The sequence below is a fragment of the Pseudoliparis swirei genome, chromosome 4 (genome assembly GCF_029220125.1).
Source record: "Pseudoliparis swirei isolate HS2019 ecotype Mariana Trench chromosome 4, NWPU_hadal_v1, whole genome shotgun sequence".
In the NCBI taxonomy this organism is placed as follows: domain Eukaryota; kingdom Metazoa; phylum Chordata; class Actinopteri; order Perciformes; family Liparidae; genus Pseudoliparis; species Pseudoliparis swirei.
Genome location: NC_079391.1, coordinates 19,440,925 through 19,468,594, shown reverse-complemented (window position 1 = coordinate 19,468,594; position 27,670 = coordinate 19,440,925). Strand labels below are relative to the sequence as shown.

Sequence of the window (27,670 nt, the reverse complement as noted above, 5' to 3'; positions counted from 1 at the left end):
ATATGCCATTCCTGGATTCAAGATTCAAGATTCAAGATTTTGTCCTGGCAGGTGACAGATCAGCAGCTTCTCCAGGTAGGCCTTCGCCGTCGTCGGAGATCAGGCCCACCACCACACTCTCTCATCCCAAACTTGATGATGGTGTTTGAGCTGACCCTGCCACACAGTCATGGTTGTGGGTTAAACAACGGATCCTCTGCCGCCACGCTGGATCGATGGAAAAAGTGGACAAAACCCTTGTTTTAAAAGTTTATCCAAAAAAAAAGCTGCGTCGCTATGCTGTTATGCTGATGTGTTTGTGTTGTAGAAAAATATAAAAATAAACAGAATCCAGCGCTGAACTACCGGCCACCGCGATGGACACGCCCACCGTCATTACAAATCAACTGATATATTGCAAACCTACTAGTTGGCATGGTCAATAAAACAGACAAATTTAACAGGTAAAAAAATCTTTATAAAGATTCTTTCTTACTACCAAGCCAGATGCCAGGTATATTTTGGCACGCTGTCAAAACTGCTTCGTTCTGCTTTTTGTTGTTGCCCATGTACTATATCTATCACTGCAATCCTTGTGCCCAAACCAAGCTTCCTAGCAGGACACAAAAGTTTGAAGTGACATTACCCAGACGGCCATTGCCTCCACTTCACTTTCCATCCATGTTTCTACCGGAGGAATGTGCTTACAAAGTAGTTCAATGCAGTTTTGTTCCAGAGGACGGTGCGGTGCAAGTTTTAAGGTTTCACCTGCGAAACAAAGGGGTCCTGGCTAATGCTGGTACGTTGACATCCATAATGTAGTTATCTCCACATTCTATCTCGCCATTATGAGTGAACACACCTATGGCTTATGGCTTCAGGAATCTTAACAATAGAAATCCAGCCCATGCTTATGCCTCTCGTCCAAGGGGTTGTTTTGGTGGTCTGAGTCGCATTTAAATATGGACCTTCTCTGGTGCCCGGGGCTTTGACAAGAGGTGAAGGCGAGAGGCCCGGAGCCGTGTGTTTGATGCTGGGTGGCTGCAGTGGCCTCATCTGGAGCCTGGGAAGGCCGGCCAGGAGAGGCGCTGCCGTGGAGGTCTGCACTGAGCATCGAGTCCAAAAGAGTCTCTCTCATCTGTCGGTTCTCCCTGGTTGCTGCCTGCCACACCACCTCCAGCTCTTCCTCTACTTCCCTGGAGGAGCAGAAGGAGGAGAGAAAAGGGGGCGATCAGTTAGTCATGTGCAAACTGATAGGGCAAAGGAAAGAAAGAGAAAGAAAGTTCTGACAATTCAAGTGAACAATTACGACTGAGAAAAAAGATATATACTTGTAGGCTGACAAACGTAACTCAACCCAAATGAAAGGTGCTCTTGAGTTGAATAACAGGTGGCGAGCAGCGTCGCTGTCGTCACGAAGCTCATTCATACATCACTGCGGCTGGAGGACTGCCTCGTGCTCACTCTTTAACCAAAAACATTGGGCTCCTGGGAACACAGCTGCATGCGTCATCTCCTCAACCAATTATTTCTTAAGTAGTGCCTGAAGCATTGTTTTACTTTTTTTTAAATGTCGGAGAGAAAGGCTCATATCAGCAATGGCCGTGAGAATGTGATGGAGCACAATCGTGGCTGTAGTTGCTTTGGTTACATTTCAGTGTTGGGAATATAAAATGAGGAGTTGAATGACGCAAGTCAAATGGAAGATGTGGGAGTGGGCAGTGAGATTGAAGGAGACTAAATCTTTTCATGTCAAAGATGTTGAAGTACTGCAAGTACGACCAATCAAACTAACGGGCGGATCTGAAAGGCTTGTGCACCTCGTTCCTACGCCTGGATTCCAGTGTGTCATTGATCCACTTAGAGGAGCGCTCTGCATCCAAAGGGTAATGGTGGGAAATATGAAGATCAGAAGTGACAGAGTGGCATTTGTGAAGATGCTTGTGTTTAAGCACCGTAGAGCAGCGTAATGCTGCACGGCGCACAAGAAGCCTCGCAGTTTACACACCAAGAGTTGTGAGGAGATGCTCTTTTTTTTAGCTCTACCTGTGTTGCTGTCAGGGATACACATCAACAACATGCGTTTGGCTTAAAACATCCATTCCTGTGGTTTCCTTCTGATTACCTGTGGTTTTCACCTCTTCCAGACCTTCGGCGTTAAGGCTGGTTGAACCTCTCACAACACAAAAACAATACTTTTTAAAATCAAGATTAATAGATTAAAACATTGTGATTTTACTGGCCACAATATTCATCCCTTCGCTTAGTTGCTTGAGCTGCCAGATGAACTGGCACAGTGCAAGAAAAAATGAAGTGTTTCTAAATAAAGAAGCAATCCTTGGGCTCTGCGAGGCATTCAGATCATATGGAAATAACCGTCAGAGCAGTAGGACACAGAATCAACTGATTATTTTTACTCTTCCTCCAGATCAGTTTCTTAACACCAAGAGGGACAAGACTAATCAGCATAATCGGCACAATGAGAGCTCTGATGACTTGTAGTTTGTATCACCGTCGATTTAAAATGGCGAGTGGTGAGAAAAGTAAAATAAAATCTGTGTTCCGTTTCCATTACTTGTGGCCTTAAGCTTTCGCTTCCACAGACCCTTATTAAGCGTAATTAAACAACTAGACTGAGTTTAATCAGGTCATACCTAACCATAATTGTGACCCCAGCAAAACCTTTTTGTTACTCTGTCATACAGCACGATAAATATCTCAATTATTTAACTCTAGATAATGTCCATTTTAAAAAGGAACACTTTACGTGACACCATTACAGATGTTGTACTCTCAAGGAATACAACTAGTCATGTTTAGGAAATATTGTCCACCAGCTGTTATAGAGTCAAAGTGGAGGCCTTCAACTTCACTATACCGGCCACGACACATACGGTAGTGCCTGTTTCAGAGTTTGAGCTTTTGCCACATTCTTGATAAGACTGACAGGAACACGACCGACAGCCATGACAGTAATGCAGTAGAACGACTTCAACGTCCAGAAATGTGCCCATTCAACACATCATCAATCAAGACTCATTTGGAAGAAATGTTAAGGAATTGCTGGGAGCCACGGGGAGTAGGACTCAAAAGCAGACTGTGAGACGAGGTAGTCGGATTCAAAAACAAAAGCCTTTACTCGCAAAACATTAGAGACGAACTGACGCAGAACAAGGGGTTGACACAGAGTAAATAACCAGGGCAACGAGGCACAGGTGGAATCAATGAGGGCGGGGTCTGCAATCACACAGGAGGAAACAATCAGGAACAGGGCAGACAATCACAGGGACAGGAAGTACAGGGAAACGGATGACATGAGAGACAGGGACTTCAAAATAAGACACAAAAACTCCGGATCATGACAATAAAAGCCATGACTGAATCAAGGAAATACGATTTTTCCAGCCAGAAGATCCCGCGTTGATCTTTCTCTGGCCGCTTACTGACTACTGGGAGATTACTTTGACCCTTTTCCCAGTCGATGCGGCCACGTATGTCGAGGCCCGAGTTCCACACTTACGTCACATGACGACAACTGGGCCAATTCCCTGACAACTGAGCAAACTATTCACTGATTCAAGACTGTGGGGTGCGTTGAGCTGAGATCACTTATCACGGATTGGACTTGTGTTCTATGTGCGGGCTTTCTGTCAACAATTTAAAGTTCTCTTTAGGTGTTTATTAAAAATAGATTGAAAGAATTGGAGGGAAATTCATCTGGTCGTAGATGTATTCTTTGACGGAGGCATGTGCTCCTGTGTGAGCTGGGTTGTGTTGACTTGAGTCTTTACTTTGTGTGACGTGCTGCTGTCTTGGCCAGGACACTCTTGTAAAGGAGATTTTTAATCTCAATGAGGCATTTCCTGGTTAAATAAATTTAAAATTAAAATAATAAATACAAAAATAATGATATTCCACGTCAGAGCTGACGTTTATTTTTTGGGAGTTTCACCCAATCAACGGCCTGCTATTTACAGAGCGAGACAAAAGAAAGGAGTGATAATAGAACAACAGCTCCAAGGAGACAGCACTGCAATTACCTGCGTGTGCTGTTATTGCTATAATGGCTGATGGATTAAAGCTCTTTCGTCACGTGCATCGGACACGTCAGCAACTGAGGCAACCCGCTGCCGTGTCTTTGACGCTTATTACAGCGTAAGGAACATCAGCATAACTGTACAACTCAAATATTGTTCATGTGCATTTGAAAGGAAGTGACAGGCGGAAGAGTCTCGTCTTCAAAGAAAGCGACGGACTTGTCTGCGTCAGCTGGTTAGAAGAGCAGGACACACTGCACCCCCAACTTCTTCAAAACGAAGTTTAAACACGTGTTACTAATTTAGAGGAATGAATCCTTTTCACTGGATTCAACCGGTACACGGTAAAAACACACACATCGGATTGGAGATACGCTTTTGTTGTTGTTTTTCTGTCTTAAAGCAGTGATACATAAAATAAGACTAATAGCCTACAACCACGCTGGAGCAGCTCTGTGTCCTTAACCCTTGTGTTGCCTTCGGGTCATTTTGACCCGATTCAATATTTAACCCTCCTGTCGCCTTCGGGTCAATTTGACCCGATTCAATGTTTAATGTCGGTGTTCTTTCGGGAGTCAACAAACAAACATAAAGTACCTCACACTTAAACTTGGAAAACAATATTAATTCTAATAATTTTCTGGAGATTTTAATAGCTGGGGTCATATTGACCTCAAGGGTAAAATATGTTAGTAAATATAAAGGTAACAGGAGGGTGAAACATTGAATCGGGTCAAATTGACCCGAAGGCAACACAAGGGTTAAGGAACAACCGTTGATGAAAACCCATTTAATCAGACACTTATTATAAGAATTCATTTCCATGCACGCTGCTCAGAGTGAACCCACCGACCTGCTCGTCTGCTTATGACAGAGCGAACAGCTGACTAACGGCTGCAGCGCCACCTTCAAGTTCCCATTTGTGGTGCGGAGTGAACGGATGCTCATCAAATATAGCATTTTGGAGACAAGTGAAACCATGGATTTAGTTGTTTAGATGTGGGGACCTGTTGCAAAAATACTGTATTTCTCGAATTAATCTAAAATCATTGAGTCACTCTGAGAGCCAGCTGTATCTTGAGAGCATTGACTCAACTATGTGGGGAAAAAAGGAGGAAAAACACACTCATTCATCTACAATTCAATTCAATTCAGTTTATTTGTATAGCCCAATTTCACAAATTACAAATTTGTCTCGGAGTGCTTTACAATCTGTACACATAGACATCCCTGCCCCAAAACCTCACATCGGACCAGGAAAAACTCCCAAATAACCCTTCAGGGGGAAAAAAAGGGAAGAAACCTGGAGGAGAGCAACAGAGGAGGATCCCTCTCCTAGGATGGACAGATGCAATAGATGTAATGTGTACAGAAGGACAGATTTAGAGTTAAATACATTCAATGAATATGACAGAGTGTATGAATAGTTCATAGTAGGCATATTCCACGATGGAGACCTCCACGATCCATCAGGCAGATGGCGGTGGGGAGGAGGAGGGGAGTCTCAACAGGACAGTGGCGTAGTCATGAGCAGGAATTCCACGACCCAGACGATCCATCAGGCAGATAGGATCTATGCCGTCTCATAGGGTCCGATGACCCCATGAGACGTAAAGTCAATGATTAATGATGTTTCTTTGAGTGACTAAAAACACTTTCTTCCTTGAGTAAAGACCCACACACTCCACCGTCTAACCCATCTGCTGATTACCTCAAGACAAAACAGAATGCATATATATACGTATATGTATATATATATACATGTATATACATATATATATATATATACACACACCTATATATATATATATATATACTACTATTCAAAAGTTTGGGGTCACTTAGAAATGTCTTTATTTTTCAAAGAAAAGCACTGTTTTTTCAATAAAGATAACATTAATCATAAATACACACTATACATTGTTAATGTGGTAAATGACTATTCTAGGTGGAAACGTCTGGTTTCTAATGAAATATCTCCATAGGTGTATAGAGGCCCATTTCCATCAACGATCACTCCAGTGTTCTAATGGTACATTGTGTTTGCTAATCGCCTTAGAAGACTAATGTCTGATTAGAAAACACTTGTGCAATTATGTTAGCACAGCTGAAAACAGTTATGCTGGTGATATAAGCTATACAACTGGCCTTCCTTTGAGCTTGAAGTTTGAAGAACAAAATTAATACTTCAAATATTAATCATAATTTCTAACCTTGTCAATGTCTTGACTATATTTTCTATTCAATTTTCAATTCATTTGATAAATAAAAGTGAATTCTCATGGAAGACACAAAATTGTCTGGATGACCCCAAACTTTTGAACGATAGTGTATATATATAATAAATATATGTTACCCATGGCAACCACACTGCATTGTTTCTTTTGTAGCTGCTCAGACAAAATAAAAAGATGAATCTCGCCGCAAAAAGAGGTGGAAAATTACAGTGTGTCTGTTTTGTGTGTGTGTGATGTTGGTGGGAAAGCTGTGGTGACCAGTAGGTTGCACAGCTGCCATCTGACCCAAAAGGCTCAGCAGCAGCTCTTCTACCTCAGTACGTCTCCATTACAAGTATAGCTCCAGGAAGCTGCAACAGAACTCCCCCTCAACACCCTCGACCTGTCAGCTCAGACACAAACACGACTCAATGTTATCTGAGCAGCCGGGTTTATAAGTCAGGCTGGGAGGCAGAAACAGGGAACCCCATGAGACCTGCGCATGAGACAATCTGTCCTTAATTATCCCTTCAATAAATAGTATTTTTCCTTCTGTTCCCGAACTGCAAAAGAAGTGTGTTATTTCGCAAATACAAAGAGATAATTCAATAGCCCTCGAACAAGATAGATACTGCCATGGCTGAATGGTACATTGTAACATTCACACATCACCAGCTCTTCTAAATGTAATCTGGCTATTCTCAGATCCGTCTTTTAGCAGATTTTTCAATGTGCCGTCCAGCATGCGTTGGGCGAAACTCGGACATCAATTCTTTTTTTTAAATTATGGAATAAAGCTTGTGGAATTATTCTCCTTATGTCTTCTGTTTTATGAAAAAATAAATGTGTAATTGAATTGCAAGATGTATAATATTGTAACATTATAAGCAACAGGTCACACAGTGGGATATTTCAGTCAAAGTCAGAAATGGCATCTTGGTGCAACTCCACAAACGCATGATGGATTATATATGTGAGCGGAGTGCTGCTATTAGCGGAGTACTCCTACGACGTGCCAATGGCAGCCCTCCCCCTCCACTTGATCACAAAACCAACTTTCCAAAGGGAAGCTGGAGAGCCGCAGGTAGAAAAGAAGAAAGCGGTGGCTACTTGTGTAAAGTGTGTGTATAGAATCAGCGGCCATAAATGTCCATTACGTGCTTTCTTGGAGTACTTTTTAAAAGATATTTTCTTGAAACCGCTGAGCTAATGTGAGGAAGTACCAGTTACAAAAAACTCGGTCACAGCAAGTAAGGAACAAGTAACCAAAAGGGGGAAAGAGTCAGCCGTGACTCCTCTCGTCCTCTCTGCTTGATGCACCAGACACAGAACCACTCTAAAAACGTAATCTACACAAGAACTATTATAGATATACACTTAAATCTCGTCAAATGATCGATAGTGATCGGAAGCCCCCCCCCCCCCCCCCCCCCTGAGCTCCTGGAAGTCTCAGGCAGTGCTGCCTCCCTGCCTCTCCCTCTCTCAAAGGAAGCAGGCAATAATCACGACCTGCGGCTGTCGCACAAGAGGAATACCAAACGGCGTCAGAGAGAAGAGAGGGAGACATTTCTTCTCTGTGGAGGCGAGAAGTTTGACTTCAGCTGAGCTCCTCACGCTCTCGCTGGTTACTCCAAGGCACAAGCGGGACAAGAACTCGCCACCAACTATATCCACTGATAGTTCCACTTTCCTGCAGTGGCTGGTAGACTATTCTACTCTATTGTTTGGGAGTCGGTCGGGGCTTCACCCACACGCATGCCGATGACTCACAGCATCCTGCGTACAGAGCGCATGTTTGGTGAGTCTGGTGGTGAATGCAGTTTCACAAGGCCAGCAGGACAGCGGTTTGCGGTGAGGAGTGTGTGTGCGAGCGTGTGTGTGTGTGTGTGTGTGTTTTGTCATTACGATGCCCTCAGGGCCGAGCAGGACAGGATCTTCTCACAATCTGATTAGCTAGCTTTCATTTGATAGCAGCGGGCAGCAGGCCCAGGGACAGAGCTAAAAACAGACACACCAACAAGGGAAGAAAGGGGAAGTGGGAGATGGTTTCAGGAGCAACAACGTACCGGGAGAGTTTTTCACCGCTGTCACATTGTAGCAGTAAGAATATCGTAAAAATGTCTCAACTCAGATGATCGGACACTTTTTTCCATACAATGCCTGTGGTTTCAGTTATTTGGGTTATTACAGTACTTGCTATTCTCTTCTGAAATTTTAGCAGCAAGTATTACAAAAAATGCCACAACAACAAGAAGAAAACACACAGGATGGATTTACATAAATACAATATGAAGCACACACTTAGGGTCTGTGTGCAGTGGTGTACAGGGATGTCAGTGTCTGCATCCATATATGATATTGTACACATGTATAAAGCCTGGAGAATACATATGCACAGTGGCAAAAGAGATGATGTCTTGCTTTTGTAAAGCGGTGAGTGTTGATGCATCATCATGTTGTGTTGTTGTGTGCACTCTCACTTGTTGCATTATTGTCCTGTTGGCTACTGTTGATCAAGGTTGATATAAATCATTATTAAATAATGATATTTGAGTAAAGAAAAATCACTTTCTGATAATATGTCAATATTTGTCACTGGAACGAAAAAAACAACATAAACAAAAAGGTTGTCCCTTAAAGCCAGAGACAACCACACATAGACAACCTGCTGCGTCCTGAACACATTGTACACATACTTCCCTTTTCACCACACATGTGCTACTGAAGGACTCACTCGAGGGAGTCGCCCCCAGAAGTCCCGGAGTTGCATGATGTGAACAATAAACCTTGCGGCACTCGAGGAGGTTATCAAATTATTGATACTGAGATCACGGAAATTCAGTCAACAAGCATCCTAGTTGGTATCAGAGGCCCCGAAATCAAGTATGTTGACTTCTAAAATGGTACGGGTCGGTTGGCGGATATTTTGAGCAGAAATGTTCTCATTGCAGCTGCATCGCTGTTACAGAAGTGTGTAACTGTCCCAGTAACTTTCCCACAGTGTTGTGTCGGCTGCGTATTGCATCTTTTGGACGTTTGCCGTTCATTTCTGAGGACGTGGCAGCAATCATGCAAAAAGCTTAAAGCTTCTTGAACGGATTTTTGTGGCCACTTGAGGGCAGCGCAGCAAGCTGTGAACAAATGATGGCATATTGTGTGCAGTTGATATGGTGAATGTGTTAGCAAACGGCTGCTTATTTACACAGAGAGGCAGGGAGAACCAGGACCGAGCAGAGCAGACCCTGCTTCAGTAACACGAGGTTTTGTCTGGCGCTTGTCTGAACTCCAGCTTGTGTCCAACGGGAACACCAAAATCAATATTCCATTCCATTATCCAAACCGCTGATCTTTTTTTTTAGGGTCGCAGGCGCTGGAGCCGATCCCAGCTGACATTGGGCGAAGGCGGAGTTCACCCTGGACACGTCGCCGGTCCATCTCAGGGCACATGTAGAGACATGTCTTTGGACTGTGGGAGGAAGCCGGAGAACCCGGAGGGAACCCACGCTGACACGGGGAGAACCTGCAAACTCCACACAGAAGGACCAACCAGACCGGCATCCGAACCCGGGGCCCTCTTGCTGTGAGGTGACAGTGCTGTCCACGACACCACCATGCAGCCCCACACCAACATGCCGTAGCTTTAAAGACGTGTGACCGAGGGTTGTAAATCAATGCAAAAGGCATTTGTGCTCTCTTGTGGGCAAACTATGGAAACACTTCCCCCTGAATTATAAAAACAATCTAGCATTACTGTGCTGGACTGTCCCTGTGATTTTAAAATCAATGATTAATGCAAAATCAGATGATAATTGGCCTGACTTATTCTTTCCGAATAAAACAATGGAAGGCTGCCACCGATCTGTTCGTCTAGACAACCCCATCTGTTCCCTGCCAGTAATTGTCTTGTTGATGTGACCGGCTCTGCCTTTGTGCACACCTTACGGCTGCCCCTCGGTGTCTCTGCCCTCCCTCCCGCGACACCGTATCTTCTCTCCTCCTCCTTTCATTCACACATTCTCTCCCTGTCCTCCTCCCTTTTTCCGGCCGTCCGTTCGCCCGCCTGCCTCCGTCTCTCTCTCTCTCTCTCTCTCTCTCTCTCTCTCTCCTACCGTTTGGACTGCAGCAGTCTCTCCTCAGCCTCCTGCCTTTCTTTGAGCAGCCTCTGCAGGTGAAGGATCTCCCTCTGGCAAGAAGCAGTCTGCCCCTCCGCAGCCTCCTCCAACACTGCCAGTCTGGTTGACGCCTGCCTCCGGTACACCTGGAATACACATAAACACACACACACACACACAGAGGAATGAGATGTGGAGTGTTGCTATGAAGGAGGCGGATTTACATGAAGGACAGCGCAGCAGAAACAACTGGGGTGGAGGAGGGAGAGTCACACACGTTGGGACAAGGTGAGGAAACACACACACACACACACAGTAACTTGCAGATCTTCTATGGAGAGGCTGGTGTGCGTGCATCTGTACTTCTACTGCATTTGTTGTGTTTATTGTTCGGATCTTTGTGACCAGAATATAATAGTTCTGCATGAGACCTACATCTAAGTTGTTGTATCAGAGGCTGTTGAGCGGTCGACAGTTGAGAACCAATGCAGGTGGTGCAGCACACACACACACTCATACAAGTGGCATACATGTTGATCGTTATGTGGACTAGAATAAGAGTCATGGCAATAAAGCAAAAGAGAGAGCAAGTAAAGTAAAGAAAGAATCAATGAAATACAAATATGTAAGGGAGCAAGAGGGGCAGAGGAAAATACTAATGACCCAAAAAGATATGTTGGGTTGCTGCTCTGTGCTCTGCAGTTGGATATTTAGTGAGGAGAAAAACAAGGTCTGTATTAGGACACACACTGTATGTGTGCATGTTTATCCGTTATTGGTTTGTGTGCATTGGAGTCTGATTGATAACGGCTAAATTAAACAAGTTGTTGTTATCCTTCCACTCATGATTATGAATTGTAATGCAGCTGGCTGGTTCTTAGGTATTCTTTTTAGTAGAAAAATATGTTTAAATACTATTGATAGATAAGAGATTTAGATTTAGTACTGATTTAAATACATGGCGGTATTTCTAAAGCCATCTTAGTCCGTCTTTTAATGCGATAATTATAGTACAAGAATTCTGGTGAGTTGTTATTCTATGAACACAATGTCTTCGCACAAACTGCCCAACTGCTCGTGCCTATTGAACACAAAGGCAACAGAGAGCAGCCTCGGCTTCTCTTCAGTGGAGCGACGTCAAACGCCTTTCCCTTTGCCAACCAATCCCAACCATGGAGACAATTGCGTTCCTCCCAACAACAGGTACTCCATGGCTGGAGCACCTGTGGGAAAAGTGTTCATTGTAATGAGTAGAACGGCGAGCAGAGAGATCACCAACAACACGGCCTCATGACGCTTGGGACAAATTAGAAATTAATTTTCTTTCCTCACCTTAACAACTGTACTCATATTAGTGCAGCATGTGCGTGTGTGTCTGCGCCCATGTGTGTGTGTGTGTGTGCGTGTCTGTGCGCGCGTGTGTGTGTGTGTGTGTGTGTACTACCTCAATGACTTTAAAACAATACTGTTTTACATTTCCTTTGATTGGTTCCATGGATGCGGTATTGAATTGAGTTTTGTAATTTCTACACATTTTCCTATTTATCTTTTTATTTGATTTATTTTCCACATGACTGTTTGGGCCACGTTTTAGAAAGATAGATTGCTCTTGAAGAGACGATAAAACAAATGAGGTAATTGCCTGGAATGGACTTGAGAGCTAAGAGCAAGTCAACATGAGTTGGGCTCTGGTAAAAAATTCAATTCAACAGTTGCAGAGTCTCTCTCTCTCTTCCCTTAGCCACATGGGACCGTTTCTTCCACATGGCTAGAAACTGTTGCAAAAAAATGGGACAGCACCTCTTTCAAAAAAAAAAAAATATTCAATACAGAAGAAAATCAGATTATCATCACAGATTTTCATAAATAATAATTAACCGCCTACACAATCTACACAATGATGGAATCAACCACGAAACACCTCATGTAGGCTTCCACCTTCGTATCAACACATACAGAGCACAGACTATCAACAGAGCCGGGAAAGAGTAACAACGCTGAGGAGCGTATATGAGACACATAGTCGAGAGGTTTGTTTAGCAGTAAGTAAATTGAGACTGCACATTGTTAAATCAATGTATGAATGATGTTTGAATAATGACAGCAGTATCATTTGCAATTATTTTTATTATTATTATTATTGGGACTATTTTCTGACCAATGTAAGTCCAGAACGGTCCTGATGTGCCTGACATCGATTGGGCAGATGTGAATTATACACATGCGGGCGTTTACCCGTACCCACAGCCTATGATTTATCACGTTGTCATTTCATACCAAACCTATGTCATCCAAATAATCTGTGACAGGTTCGGATACACAGCTCACTGGCTCCTAAAGACAAGGGATGCTGTATTTCCCAAAAAGTTTGTGAGGCGGCTTGTTTGTTGTTGCTTTGGAACACATGTGGAACAGATGTGTTATACGACCCAACCGGGATTGTTTTTGATTCTTCTTTTAAAGATAAGCTCTAGATGACACCGACGAGAACCGTTACTATAACTGGAATCTACCGAAAGCTTTGAGTGTCTTTCAAGCATTAGTACTTTCAAGCAATATATATTCAGAGCATCATCAGACCAACAATTGAAAACCATTTGACTCAACGTTGTGTGAAGCGGTCTATCAGTGCGCCTACATAAGCCCCTGCAAAGCAGAAACTGGTTAGGTTACAAAACAAGGTGACGGTTTAGGTAAGTATCATGATTTTGGTTACGTGAAACTAATATATTGGTTAGGTAACTTGTGTAAGTGCTTAAATTACATAACTAGAAGTCAATGGTAACTTGGTTTCACATGGGACACAAACATTGGACTGCTGAGTGAGAGTCCTGTGTTTGTTTGACCCATCCATCGCCCCCTTTGTGGACTTTGCACCGCCACAAGAAGAGCGGCAGACCTTGAAGCCTTTTTTTTACTTATCCGAACCACGGAATCACATCTTCCAAGTCCATCATGTGATGCCATGGGGCCCAAAGACTTTTTTCTCCATAGTTACATCTGAATGGAGACATTTGCTCATCGGCGGATCATAATTTTGTTTTTTCCAGTAAAAACAGTTCAAGAACCCTTATTTAAATCGTAATGTCGTAAAAGTTTAAAAAAGTTATTTTCCTCGACATAATGATGAGCGAACCGTTGGGAGGTGGAATTAAAGGCTTGAGATTGTTCCTGCTCTCTGGGCCTACGGAGGAGGAAGAGGTCGTTTTACACGCAGCAGTCGAATCTGTTTGGCATCAGGAGAATCCTTCGTGGGAATGAATGGGACCTCACCTTCAAAGCTGTATCCCGTTCTCTTCATACATCCACAGGACTTTAAAGCTCCTACTACGTCACCTGACTTCCTTAAAGGCAGCCCTGCTGCATGTCTTGGCTCACAAATATATGTATAATACATGTGCAAGTGCAAACAGATAATGAGCACAGCACTACCATAGTGTCGCAAGTACTGTGTCGGATTGATTAAACATCTGACCTGCCTTTAATTAACTGACATGTTGCCACTGTGCAGTGAAGGCTGGTGTGTGTGTGTTTGTTTTAATGACTTGCGAGGTAATAAATCATGGTACAGCGTATAGCTAACTGCATAGCAAAGCATTATTATTGGTCCGATATTTGAATGAAAAACTGTCCAAAAAGGCATCGACATCACAAACATGGCGGAGAAGTTGAAGTTCGGTGACTCAAACTAGCTTAGGTGATTCCTAAAGGACAGTTAGCAGCTGTGAAGGCGCCAACCTGTCACTCAAAGCGGACACACCCTTAATTATGCATAACTTTAAGACTTAATATAATTGAATGGGTGAATTATACAAGTTACAATTATACCAGTTGTCATGAACAGGACATTAGCTATGGAGAGGAGGAGCTTTTACGACAGTGGTGACGCACTCGCCTCTCTTCTACGAGTGGCCGCTTATCCTCTGAAGAAGCTCAAGGTGGTTATTAGGTGGCAGCGGATGTCATCAACCACCACCCTGCCATAGTCTGACGTACGTAGTGACCAGCAACATCGACAGGCTATTTTTTCCCTTGCCCTGTAACAGCCAAAGAAAGTCCTAGAGTACTGAAACAAACCACAACCGACCATAATTTAATCAGCCGTCTTACAATGTTATGACAAGGCTTCATATATATATAAATACATATATATACAAAATAACAGAAAATATTGACCAATTTACTGTAACTATAATTTAAATGGTCAATCATATGATAATACATTGTTTAAATGTTTAACACCGTGTCACTGTGTCAACTGCCAATTAAATCATATAATTCATATTTTTTACTTAATCATGTATCAGTTTGTTGTTGTTTGCTACAGGACGATGTGTCGTCTCCAGAGTATTTTCCGTGCACAAAAAGAGAAGACGACATGTGTTGGCTCGAGATCTCAAACATCGTAACATGTTCAAGAAGCACTTAACAATCTTGGTCCTATTTTAGCAGGTTGCTACAAGGCCCCGCTGACATTTGTGCCTTCTAAATATTCTTCTGAAACGCATCTGGATCTGTTCCCATCATACAATGGACACTTGGCCCGGCTAGTTGCGAGCTCTAGCTATGAATACGGCCCTAGCTCTCTTCCCAACCAACATGCAAATCCACAGTTGTGCTCAGTATTAAATGGAATTGGCATTTTCTGTTGGAGAACTTAATCTAGGAAAAAAATGTCTCCAAAGCTTGTCCTGAATCTCCATCAGCCCCCAAGAGAGGCAGCAGGGCAACAGCATCATCCCAGCATCAGCGGTGACAGTTAGCCCTCATAACAAGCTGGACACCCAAACCAATACACCCCCTCTTCGCTGTGGGCCAGAGGCTGGCTGACCTTCACCACAAGGTAACAACAAAAACATAAAAATAATTCAGAACAGAAAAGTATTTTTCATACAACAATTCATACAACCACAGTTAGCAATAGTAGTTGTATATAAATAGGTTTTCCCATTATTGTTTATACATTTCTTCAGAACTATTGTTTATTCACTGAAGTAACACAATAATAACTTCCCCCTGGGGCAATCCAGAGCCTACTGATGGATGGAGTGGAAGAGCGCTTGATATACTGCATGTTGCAGTGACTCGCACTTCACTGACGCTTTCAGCTTGAACTTGCTCTCAGGCTTCACTACGTTTATGTTCTAAAATGACCAGTCATCTGGTTCTTTTGTTTATCTATAGGAGATGCCATTAGGAATTCATCCTCCAGGTCCTACCACCTGTTTGAAACCGGCAATGTATTAGCGCTGCCATATGTCCTGCCTCGCACTGAAAAACAAATTGTGCTGCAGCCGACAACGGTTCCTCCAGTAATAGTCTGAATGCAGAGTAAATCTTGGGCTTGTGTTCAAGGCTACTGTATCAACATCCTTGTATCTGTCAACCTGCCATTATTCAAATGAACACCTCACAACATCATGCCCAGACCATAGCCTTTCAAACGATTAATTAATTCACAAATCCAAATGTTTAAATTCCCTACGACAAAGCCTCCATTCTCTCTATAAAGCATCAGAGCATGAATAAACAAACTGACCTTTTCTTGCTGAAATTGGCTGTCTTGTGTCATTAGGTCATGAAGCAGTTCAATAGGGCAGGCAGACTACATGATACCGAACTCTACACCCAATTTCACTGCATCTAATAAAAAGATAAAAGGGAGCCTAGGCCTGGACTACGTTGTACACTTGAACAAAGTGCAAGATTCCAGTGGTAGATAATGCAAGACTCTGGTTTAAATTCTAAACTCCCAGGGGCCAACAGAAGAAGAAAACACCTTGTGGTTGTGCTGGTTGGCTCCCATAGGCTAAAACCAAAAATACAGGGTGCATATCCCAGAGGCCAACAGGAGAACCCTGAGTGCAGCTCCAGCATGTGAATATGTCTAACTTCCAGAATGTGAAGCAGGTTGTTCAGGTATCTTCTCTTGGTTCAGAAAAGGTTCAACGGATGACATTTCTCTTTCTAAGCTACTGATGTACAGCATTAAATGTCTAAATGTCAAGAAAGATTTGATTTGCCACCTGTCACCAGACTCTGCTGTCGTGCACTTTTGGTTAAAAATCTCTGACCTTTGCCGAGAAGTGAAGCTTGTGTCGTGTGGTGCAGTCCCCCGGTGTGAGGAGGTGGGCAACGGCCAAGGATAGCTACAGTAATGGGAGCGTAATCACAGGAGTAAGATCAATAAGCCTCGTTTCCTGCTGCGTTTTTAAAGAGTTCAGAGCGTGAGGATGTTGGAGCAACTTTTCTGCCAACAGCACACAATGAACACACAAACACATGCGCGCACACACACACAAGCACACACACACACACACACGCACAAATGAACTTCCCTTCGATAAGAACTGGGAAGACAACGCGGTTGGCGGCTCATCGGATTAACTGAGCTCTCCTTCGGTGTGTAACAAACATCTGCCAACGTCAAAGTCAATGTCACAATTAGTTCTGGCCACAACGGCACGGGGATTAGCAAAAGTAAAACTGCCAAACATGCACATACCATATACTCGGGCACAGAACACATGAATTTGAGTGCTTTTCTAAATACCTTGTTGTAAGGTAGAGCAATATAAGCTTGATGGAATAATATAGTGGTTATGGTGGAATAACAAGGTGAATCGTTTTACACTCGTCTTGTATGTATGTCATGTATATGTGAAGGTTGCAGCAGATTCTGTTCCGCTAGTGCTCACTTATCTCCTTAACACACTTCTGCATGCCTGCAGTTGATGGTAAGGAGCATCCAGAAATGAGACACATCCCCAGACGTACAGTAATTGTTGTTTATGACAAAATACACTGACAGAACATTGTCAGTGTCAGAAGCATCATTTTAGGTCCACACATTTGCTCTTGTAACAAAGAAATTCTGAATATCTGTCAAAACGAGAGCAGCTCAAAAGGTTTCACAGGTCAATGTGCAGAATGCGGAGCAGAGAGGCCACGATTGACCATTATTTTTGTTAACACTCGCCCTCCCTGTTGCTACCCGCACAGGCTATCAGGCAACCAGAGAGTCCACACTGTAACTGACTTCACTCCCTGCATAAATATAACTGTATTTTGAGAAAATTAAAAAGCTAATTCAGAGAGCAGCAGAAATCATGCATTTGAAGGATATAATAATAATAATAATAATCATTTATTTTATATAGCGCTTCTCAAGGCATGCCGACATCCCGAAGTCGCTTTACAGAGTCCAGTAGTCACACACACAGTCATCCCGGTGGTGGTAAGCTACATCAGTAGCCACAGCTGCCCTGGGGCAGACTGACGGAAGCGTGGCAGCCAATCAGCGCCTACGGCCCCTCCGACCACCACCAACACTCATTCACATCCATACGAACCGGGGTGAGGCTGCGGTGCATGTCTTTATGATGGTGAGGGAAACCGGAGTACCAGGAGGAAACCCACGCAGACACGAGGAGAACATGCAAACTCCACACAGAAAGGACCTGGAACGGGACGACCGGGATTCGAACCCAGGACCTTCTTGCTGTGAGGCGACAGTGCTAACCACTGCGCCACCGTGCTGCCCATATAAACCTGATTCAGAAGCAAAAACAGGTTAAAAAGATAAAAGATAGAATCTAAAGTCTTCTGATCAGTGTAAAAGTGAACCGCCACATCACGTGTAGATCAGAAGACAATGACGTTATTCATGTAAAAGGTTATAAAGGATGACATTTCTCCTTCTAAGCTACGGATGCACAGCATTACATGTCTCAATGTCAAGGATAATCTGATTTGCCTCCTGTCACCAGACTGACCATAGAAAATAAATATGTCAGTTGAATGTATTCATTCTGTATCTCTGCAGAAATGCATTTCCAATTTAAATAGATTAAACAACCTAGACAGTACAGTTCACTAAAAAAGTGTATTTTAGAATGTTTGGAGTTTTTGTTATGAGGGAAGTTAACCAAGAGACTGGTCTGTGTGTGTTCACCCATTTGTTGTGAACAAGGATGAAACATCTGCCCAAAGCAGCATGAACATAATCTTCTGAATCAATCGTATAATTGAGAGGAGCCACACCAAGCAGTTATTATGAAAGCAAAGGTCAAAGATACCATCAACAATCCACACGGAAAGGAGCAAGAGGAGGAGGCAGGGAGCAGAGAGCATCTGTCCTATACAGTCTAAATGGGAGGTTTTACACCGACACACAATGGGGGGTGCTTCAGGGACTTGTGTGGTATGCATTGTGGGATTCCTGCTCGTAAGTCTGTGTGTCAAAATGCCGTTGGAGGTAGATCCTGCAAAAAGGTTTTCTAATGGCAGGACTGTACACCTTAAGCCACCAAGTTGCTTTGCCAGCTAAAAGCCATTTTTACTGTCGAAGAGAGCATACTGCCTCCCCCTTGTTATTTGCTATAAATGCAGTAAACACAGTGTTTCACCGGATTGGTCCTGCCAAGATCCATGCAGAATATTGACTGTTGTGTATTCTGGCTGTAAAGGTGCAGATGCAACAGAGCGCCTGGAGACAATGTCGTACTACACTCCTGTCGCTGAGATGACCCAGCTTAGGCTTTGCTTTCATCTTGGTGATAAAGGTATTTCTCTATAATGCGATACAATTTGTTGATCAAAGCACTTTTTGCTTTCTACAAATATCGACTTGTTGTTAATAGTCAAGCTGAGTCTAATTGATTTCCCCATGGGTAAGTTCTTCTCTGGTTCAGCCTCCTGTGAGAACTCAGGGTCAGCCGAGAAACAGCACGAATGGAGCTGGTGGGATTCAAAGGCAGAGGTACATAATGTTCTTACCAACAAGTCCGCCTTATATATTGAATGAAAAATTGAGTTGTTTGTAATTATCCTTAAGAACAACATCCAGTATTTTCCCATCTGATGCCACAACTGAAAGGACGGCATAATGTATCAGCGCCCATGAAAACGGTTACAAATCACTGTTCAAGATGTTATTCAGTCATGAATGGAATTGGTATTTTCTGGTGGAGAACGTTAACCTGGAAAGCAAAAATGTACCCTATGATTAAGGTTAAGGGAAAGATTTGATTTGGGCTAAACAAATAAGCACTTTGTATAGGTAACAGAACGATGCTGGTTTGGGGGGAACTTCCAGAGGTCTCCCGTATTAAAGCGTGGTGCTTTGTTGGCCCACCCGTCCACCCGGACCTCATCTCTACAGACTTTTTTGCCCTACAAAAACATTGGCTCTCCTCATGATGAATGTGGTCGCTAGGGGCTTGTTGCTTGTTCTACAACATGCGTCATTTTGGGGTACTTACTGAAATGACGGATGCTGTCGGATTATTCCTGGAATATATGTCACGTTCATACTGCATGTGTGTCATTAGTATTTGATTTAATGTGTAAACAGGCAATTATGCAGGAGTGCCACAATGGAGGGGGAGACGGACATATACGTAGAGCAACTGGTCCAACAGGGAATTAGACGGCAAAGACACGACTGATGAATCCCTTAGGTAGTCGCATCCTAATTGTAGGCCACAAACTATTTTTTGGCAGCACGAAGGCGATAATGTCCTCTGTAATTGTATCATCAGCTGATGTTGAATCACATGGTGTAGTCACATGTGAACAGTATATTTCAAGGACTAAACAATCCACAAGCTCTAAAGAAACTGTCAGCTTCAGTGCACCTCCCCCCGTGTTATTCCTCCTACAGTCCATAGTGGAGCTACATAACTGGTTTCAAATCAATGTTTTACCTTTCAAAGTAGACATTTACATTTAAAGACATTTACCGTGGAGACAAACTAATCAGTCACTCGATCAATCTGTCAATAAGTCAGTCAACCAAACAGTTAACTAGTCTGTCAGACAGCAACCGATCGATGGGTGCGTCAGAACACGTATATTCATACATAATGCAGGACGGGGAACATGTTGTGCTATCTTTCTTCACTCTCCATGTGGAGTTCATAACAACTGATGTGGCTAATAGACAATGAGTGGTTGATTTATTGATCGACCACACACAGTTATCACTCCATTGGTTGCCAGCTGCCGTTCCTTAATTGGCAACGAGCAGTAATCCCAAATTCAAGCCTCAAGATATCCCTTCAGCGAACTATGAGAAACCTCTCAGATACAGTGTGTGTTTTGCGCCAGTCTATTTCCCACGGGCGACACAGCTCCGATTTAAGTTGTTCTTTACTGTGGGGCTATGAGACGGATTCCTCATGGGTATGATGTGGATTGTGTTCATAGACCATCCAACGGCGAGCTGAAAACTATTTCAAGGTTGAGAAATTGGAGGATCTGGCAGCATAGAAACAATGAAAAATCAGGGTAGCCTTTTGAACCAGAGCAGCTCAGTGGAAACTTTTGTTGAACCCCGGAATGGAAATGTAATTATTCAACTCAAAATGCAGCGTCTCAAATGACGACTTTTGGAAGTTTTCAAGATATAATAAAAAACCTCGACAGCCCAACGTTTGCAGCCCATGACACAGAATCTCAACATCCCCGACTCAATTAGAGCAATACATTGCTCGTTGCTCGTCCCACTCCTCCCTCTCTCCCTTTGTTTCCTGTCTCTACTTCACTGCCAATCTGTCCTCTCTTATAAAAAAATGGGGGGGGGGGTAAATTATTTGATGAATGGTTGGTATGATTGAGTGTGTGACATGCACAGGTTTGATTGGTTGTACACAGTTGTACTCCAGGTGTGAGATGGATAAACAGAGGTGTGTTTCTACTGGAATCTCCAATTTACATTTCTGGCTGCAGAGAGTTTATGCACATTTACAGTTGTGTACTGTGTCAGTATTGTGCCATGAAAAAGGTATGAACCAATAAAAGAGCACAACAAAAATAAGAAAATAAGCTTCAAGAACACACACACTTATTTCTGATCAAAGAGATAAATGCATGATAAATGTGTGTGTACATTTTATTTCACAAGACAGCTTCGTAACCGGAATGTTTAAGGTCATGTTGCCATGGAGCTGGATTTTCTCTTGCAAAATCCCAGTGCCGTGTCCTATCATTACTGTATTTATCTGTCTTGGGGAAACTGGGGAAATCGGCTCCTTGGATGGATGCAGCTAGTTCTTTCTGACATCTTTCTGACATGTTTCAGAAAGCTTTTTAACGCAACAGACTGCTGGCTGAAATATTTAACAGTCAGCAAGTCACAGAGAGGCCTGCTGAGCAACTACCAGTGCAACATCCACCTAATCAATCTATATTTCATGGTCATGAATGAATGAAGGACTGTTTTTTCTTTATATAGCATCTTCCTGACGGGAGGGGGACTCTCTAATGACGAAGTGAGTTAAGTTAAGTAAGATTTAACAGGAATGAGGAAACTGCAGCTGAAGCACTCCGATTTTTTATAATAAAAACAAAATAAACCTTGACAAGAGAAGAGAGAATTAATTCAAATGAATTCATTTAATTGTAAAGATCCATGCCTCATTCAGTTTGAATAGCTCTATGTATAAAACACAACGCATACAACTAAAAGATGTAGTAGACTAAGCAATAAGAGGGTTAATTGAATACGGTATGTAGCACAGTGCAGTGCGGACTTATTTTTGCTTGCTGGAGCAGAGAGCGTCTCTCTTTCCCTCTCCTGAGTCATATTTTATAAGTTGGCATAGGGATATGTAATGTTAATTTGAAAACTACAGATCTGCTGCCTGAGCAGTCCAGCCCTTATGTGTGATCCAATCGATTTCACAACCCTCCGGGGCATTATAATAAATCCACAGCATAGCTTTCCTAAGGAGTATAGTTCCTGGCCTCGCCTCTGATAGCAAGCACATCATGGCTCAGGTCGTATACCTCGAATAATACGTGAAAACAAAAATGTGACAGTAATCGGAGGAAATGGGTCTACTCCCTATATCACCACAGAATGTTGGACTGGTTATTGGTTTGGGTCGTGTCTTGATATCCTCTAATCTTTGCATGTTTGGTCCTCCATGAACCAGATCACCACCAAGCCAACACATTAAACTCCATCGTTACGATGATACCAACAAACATGTACCACCACATCAGTGGGTTAACGCTCCATTTAATTTCCCCACTTAGTACACCGCTCTGAAATATTAGTCACTGAGCAAGAGTGACACAAATATTAATTGAATTATTGAAACTACACATTCCTCAAAGTTCAGGTTTACTATTCCAAGTCCGAACCAGGCCTCGTAATTCAGTTTCACAAATAAGATACAAAGAGTGGGCAATGTAAAATGGCAGTTTTAAAAAGATTATTATATAAATACTTAAATGAATCATTGTATTCATTAAGTATTTTCATATTATGTTGAAACTTAAATTATGTTTTTATGTACCTAAAGATGCGTGATCTCCTCTGTGCCACAGTGAAGGTCTGGGGAGGAGTACAGAGGGGGGGGGGGGGGGCTCCTTAACCTCATTCCTATTCATGCTAGGTGCCTATGGATTCATGCTTGCAGCTATTTGACATTATTAATGATGACCGGCAGTTTATTGACATTTCTCCAGGAAGGAAATTGATCATTGTAGTTGTCTCGTGTCAGCAACTCAGGAGATGCATGCTCATTTTTTGGAGTGACATCTGTAATATCTGATCAATAATAATGCCTCTATTATTCCACGATATAAATATATTTATTTTTACTTTGTAATAATATTCTCTTATCTATTTTCTTCAAGTATTCCCAAAACACAAACATGACATTGGTTGGTATAGGCTGGTATCACTGAGTCATCTGAGAAAAACAAATGGCCAAATATGTTTTTCTAGTTCTATTTTTTTCTATTGTTTTTCACTCAACAATTGCCAACCATAATCTGCGGGTTTTGTAATTATGATATTTGACCTTAATGTATTCCACAGCATGAACTAATGCCCACTAAAGCGCTCAGTGGTCAGTATTAACAGAAGAGGAGCAATTGGCTTTTAATTAAGAAATGTCATTGTCATTGAAACCTAAAAAGGGCTTTTTATCATACAAGGAACAACAAAAGCTTCAATTCAGAGCATGGTTGTTTTAATAAAGCTCTGCAATAAAATTGCATTCAACATGAAATTACTGAACCAACTGGAAATGTTGGAGGAGCAGCTTTCCCTCCCAGCTCTTCCCAAAAATCAATAGCATGCCTGGCTATGTCACAGAGGGCTCTGGGATCCCACCCTGATCCAACTCCCAAACCATATATCATTCATCACCAGCACGCACAGAGAACACCAGCTGCCAGGGAAGAAGGCAGACCCTGACCTTTACCTGCTGGGTACAGCAGATTGCAGTGGCTAGAAACATCAACTTGTTCCAAAGGCAATTTCAACCCTACTTAAAGTCACATGTAATGCTGGACTGTGTACCTTTTCCTTCTAACTCTTTTTTTCTCAATGTGTCTCCCTCCTCCCCCAGAACATGACTTGAAGATGAGCAGTGCTCAGGCTGAGATCGAGGAGAAGGACTGTCCTCCACCAGAGGAACTGGAGTGTAAAATCTGTTATCAACGCTACAATGCCCACAACCGCAAGCCTAAGATCCTGGACTGCCTGCACCGGGTTTGCGGCCGCTGCCTCGTTAAGATCTTGGACATCGCCGACGGGACGGGCTTCATCTCTTGCCCCTTCTGCCGACACCAGACCGAGGTCACAGAGTACGAGGTGTCGGCCCTCCCCGATGATGCTATCATCATGTCCCACTTGGCAATGCGGGACAAATCCTGGAGCTCCGACCACAACAGGGAAGTGCTCCTGACTCCAACGAGCTTCTCCTCCTCCAGCCCGTCTCACGACTCCTCCAACTGCCTGGTCATCACTATAATGGAAGTGCAGGGGGGCTCACAGCACTCCCCGGGCCGAAGCGGCAGCTCCGACGTCTACGCCGAGCAGAGCCTGGACTCGGTGTCAATGGGCTCCAATGGGCCGGTTGACCGGGACGCCCTGTCCAAGTTCTGTAATCATGTCCCGCGCATCCTGGTCTGGCTGCTGGGTTTCTTGTACTTTGGCTCACTGCCTCTAGGAATTTACTTGTTGGTGATCCAGAGAGTGACACTGGGCATTGTGTGTGTTAGCTTGGTGCCATCCAGCCTGACAGTTTGCCTGGTCTACGGGTTCTGCCAGTGCCTGTGCCAGGGCATGTGTGACTGTTCCACCAGGGGCTGATTGGATGGGACCGGATAAAGTCAGCTGCAGTAAACAGGTATTTGATGTGTTTTTAGTACCCAAAGGGAAGATGATGCACCAGTACTAATTGGCCAGTACCGAGACCTCAGACCGCCTTCAGTTTTGGTCCGTTGTGACTCAGAACCCCGTTTAGCCAACAGGAACAGAGCCCACGGCAAGATGTAACCCATAATCGTTCTGTGCTGTGTATGAATTTGTTCGACATAACAATTGAGAGCAGACCTTTCATTTCTGACTGACATAATGACAGCACTGATTTTCCTTGGCTGATTAACAAATGCATTCCAGTATTACTGGATAATTGTGAGTTCCCAAGGACAAAAAGGGAGGGAAATCAAAGTTTGGACACCAGTTAAAATCAAAGGTACCTCTTAGACACTGCATTACATTGGTTTTGTCAGTGTTCTTTAGGTCCATAAGCCAGCATTCATGGCACTACATGTTGCCAAATATTTCGCCTCGACGTTCATCATCTGCCATCATCTCAGAAAACAATGGATATAGGAAATGCATCGGTTCACTGACATCTATGGGCTGAAGCGATTGACGTACTGTCAGTCTGTCTTAAATCCTGGTTGAAACATGACTCTTCATGAAGAATGTAGTTGACAGGTCATGAATGAGCAACTGCGAAAATAGCACTTTTCTAATTTCAGTGTACTGCTAACTAATGCACGGAATATTACAGGAAAAGGCTGAATGCATGTTAGTATGCAATGCACATCTTAGTGAAGACTAAACACAAATACAAATTACCAATTCAACTGGGAATTGGCCGTAGTATTTTATGTCTTACCTATTTTACAGTCACAGAAGTGGCTTTGGTCATACATGTGATGAGATCGTCAGCAATTCTTTTTGAATGCGCCCTGCTCCTCTTCCTCTCTCTATCTATCATTGCGTTGAATGGATTTAGCACATGTGAGGCATACACCAGTATCATATCTCAGGTTTTTGATAGTCTTTGAATGTTAAGTGACAACTTTCCCATTCAGTTCCTTGTCGGGTTGAAAATTGCACAGGCAGCTCCGTCAGATTGTGTGGGTGCTGGTTGCAAAAAACTACAAAAGGTGGAGTTTATGGCTATGGGAGTCCTTGACGCTGTAAGTCATATCCTGCCATACTTAAGCCATGTGGATTTGTTGTTGTGTGGCACCTCAAGGTTGTGTGCATTATTTATGTAGCATCTTGGTTTTCTTTTGCATGTAAGGCAAACGCTCACCTACGTGTCCCCATCCCGCCAAATGGATTTCAGGAAGAAAGGGAACAATAAACTACGATGCTGTTTTAACAATTATCATCATGTATAACTAGTTTTACATTTTATTTCACATGTATGGAGAGAGAACATTTTTATTTTTGATTAAAGCTTCTGTGGATACTAACAAGTAGTTTTCCTTAGAGCTCTGTAACCAAAACATACATTTCAGTGTGTTAGATTCTCCTGAGACGTCTTGAGCTGCTGCAGTCGTGCCCAGCAAGGGGTGACATTTCCAGCACCACTTAAAAAAAGAAAAAGGTTAAGACAATAAATTGAGTGTTTCATTATGTAAGTGGAACGTTGTGTTCCTGACCATGGTGTGTTAGAATGTGATGGTTTTAGGAATTCACACTACTTTTGGTTGCCAACTTTCTTGTATTCATTCTCCATTGTACTCATAGGAGTCCACCTTTTCTGTGCAATGTTGACACTTGAGGGCCCTGGGCTGTAAACATGTTGATAGAAATAAACACACTTCAGGTAATTATATTCCTCATAAAAATGGATATGGAAAATGTTGGGGGGAAATTGTTAATTTTGTGCTAAACCCTTCCTCTACAGTATAATGTCCAGTTAGTCCTGTTCATTCTCTGATGAGGGGTACATTTTCTCTGCTTACCTTTCCTTTGTCAACTTCTTCCTCTCACTGTTCTTCTCGCTGTCGCTGTTGCCACTCCCTCCATGTGTTCCTTTGTTTCTTCTATGATCTACAGACTGCAGCGCTCAGCTTAGTGCCACACTTCTGATTACAGAAGCTACTAGACAATGAAATAAATGGAGAATTATTTTCTATATGTTGCTTCTGTACTTATTTCTATGTCTGCTGCCACTAAATTTGTATCAGTCAATTGTTTTTTTACACGATTCTTCAAAGGTCTGGCTACACATGATTACTTTAAGTGTAGTTTCAAAGCGAGAGACAATGAAATAACTATTTCTTTCATGTATAATGATGGTATTTCTAACCAAAAAAAAGATGGATCAGCCTCTTGTTTTTGTTTTTTTCAGGTCAATGACAGTCACAGATAATAAAGCAATACAATGCTTAGACTGGATCCTACAGTACAACCAGCTATAGAGACAGACTAGCTTAATGAGTAAAAAAAAAAAATGTTTTTAAATTTGAGCAGAGAGACATCGACGGCAGGTCGGTCAGCTGAAGGAGATTTTATGTTCTGCCTGAGTGGGCAGAGCAGTAGGACAGTGCTTTTCAGTGGAGCGTGTGCCCGGACGGTTGTGCTGTCTGACATCTACAGGGCCCTGCTTTCATCTTTCTGAGTGATAGGTTATTTATTTATTTATTTAAACCTCCTTTCCCTCATCTGGGAAGAGAATAACACATTGGTACAGATATAAGAGGACACTGAATATAAGATACTGACGATATGCCACATACCTCACCTAACTGTCATCAGTTTGCATATGAACTATGTCTCTCTTAAAAATGGTTTCAATGACACGTTTCCAGTAGAAGTGTAGTTTGTCAATGACAAGTTGTGAAGATTGAGAATACAACTCAGTTCCTGGATTTCAGCTTTCAAATAGCAGCCATAAATGTGCCTGTAAACACGTTATTTCCCCCTGAAGGGTTATTTGGGAGTTTTTGTCTCGTGAGGTTTGGGGGGGGGGGATGATATGTGTACAGATTGTAAAGCACTCCGAGACAAATTTGTAATTTGTGAAATTGGGCTATACAAATAAACTGAATTGAATTGAATTATTACCAAGCTCTTGCCAACACAATTAGTTAAATCGATCAAAGGAGGGAAGTGGAGGAATCGCTAATTTCTTCAATTATTCACAATCACTAAAGATGAGGGTCAGGGGTCACACCACCCTGACAAAAGAAGGGGCAAACATCAATGCAGTTCTCTGATTATGTGAGATCAGTATGAAGGGTCCTGGGGAAAGAAATGCTAACTAAGCGCAGA

The 27,670-nt window shown here is 42.8% G+C and overlaps 2 protein-coding genes across 5 annotated transcripts in view; one reads left to right on the top strand and one right to left on the bottom strand.

Annotated features, from left to right (window-relative positions):
- Positions 1 to 427: 427 nt before the first annotated feature.
- The window catches only part of cep89 (centrosomal protein 89), a 55,317-nt gene continuing 28,074 nt past the window's right edge, over positions 428 to 27,670 (bottom strand). For both annotated transcript variants that reach the window (XM_056412901.1, XM_056412902.1), the window contains 2 exons: positions 10,342 to 10,490; positions 428 to 1,175 (listed from right to left, as the gene is read on the bottom strand). In XM_056412901.1, the coding sequence (XP_056268876.1) occupies positions 866 to 1,175; positions 10,342 to 10,490 (459 nt within the window). In that variant the 3' untranslated portion in view covers positions 428 to 865. The remainder of the gene's footprint in view (positions 1,176 to 10,341; positions 10,491 to 27,670) is intronic.
- On the top strand, positions 7,828 to 26,531 carry zgc:165481 (uncharacterized protein LOC100073327 homolog). Of its 3 annotated transcripts, none has more exons than XM_056412906.1 (3): positions 7,828 to 8,030; positions 9,592 to 9,817; positions 23,712 to 26,531. In XM_056412906.1, the coding sequence occupies exon 3, from the start codon at positions 23,726 to 23,728 to the stop codon at positions 24,455 to 24,457; it is 732 nt and encodes a 243-aa protein (XP_056268881.1). In that variant the 5' UTR covers positions 7,828 to 8,030; positions 9,592 to 9,817; positions 23,712 to 23,725; the 3' UTR covers positions 24,458 to 26,531. The 3 variants fall into 3 exon arrangements, with proteins under 3 accessions (XP_056268881.1, XP_056268880.1, XP_056268879.1); XM_056412905.1 differs by having other exon boundaries at positions 7,828 to 8,083; XM_056412904.1 differs by lacking the exons at positions 7,828 to 8,030; positions 9,592 to 9,817 and adding an exon at positions 10,497 to 10,632.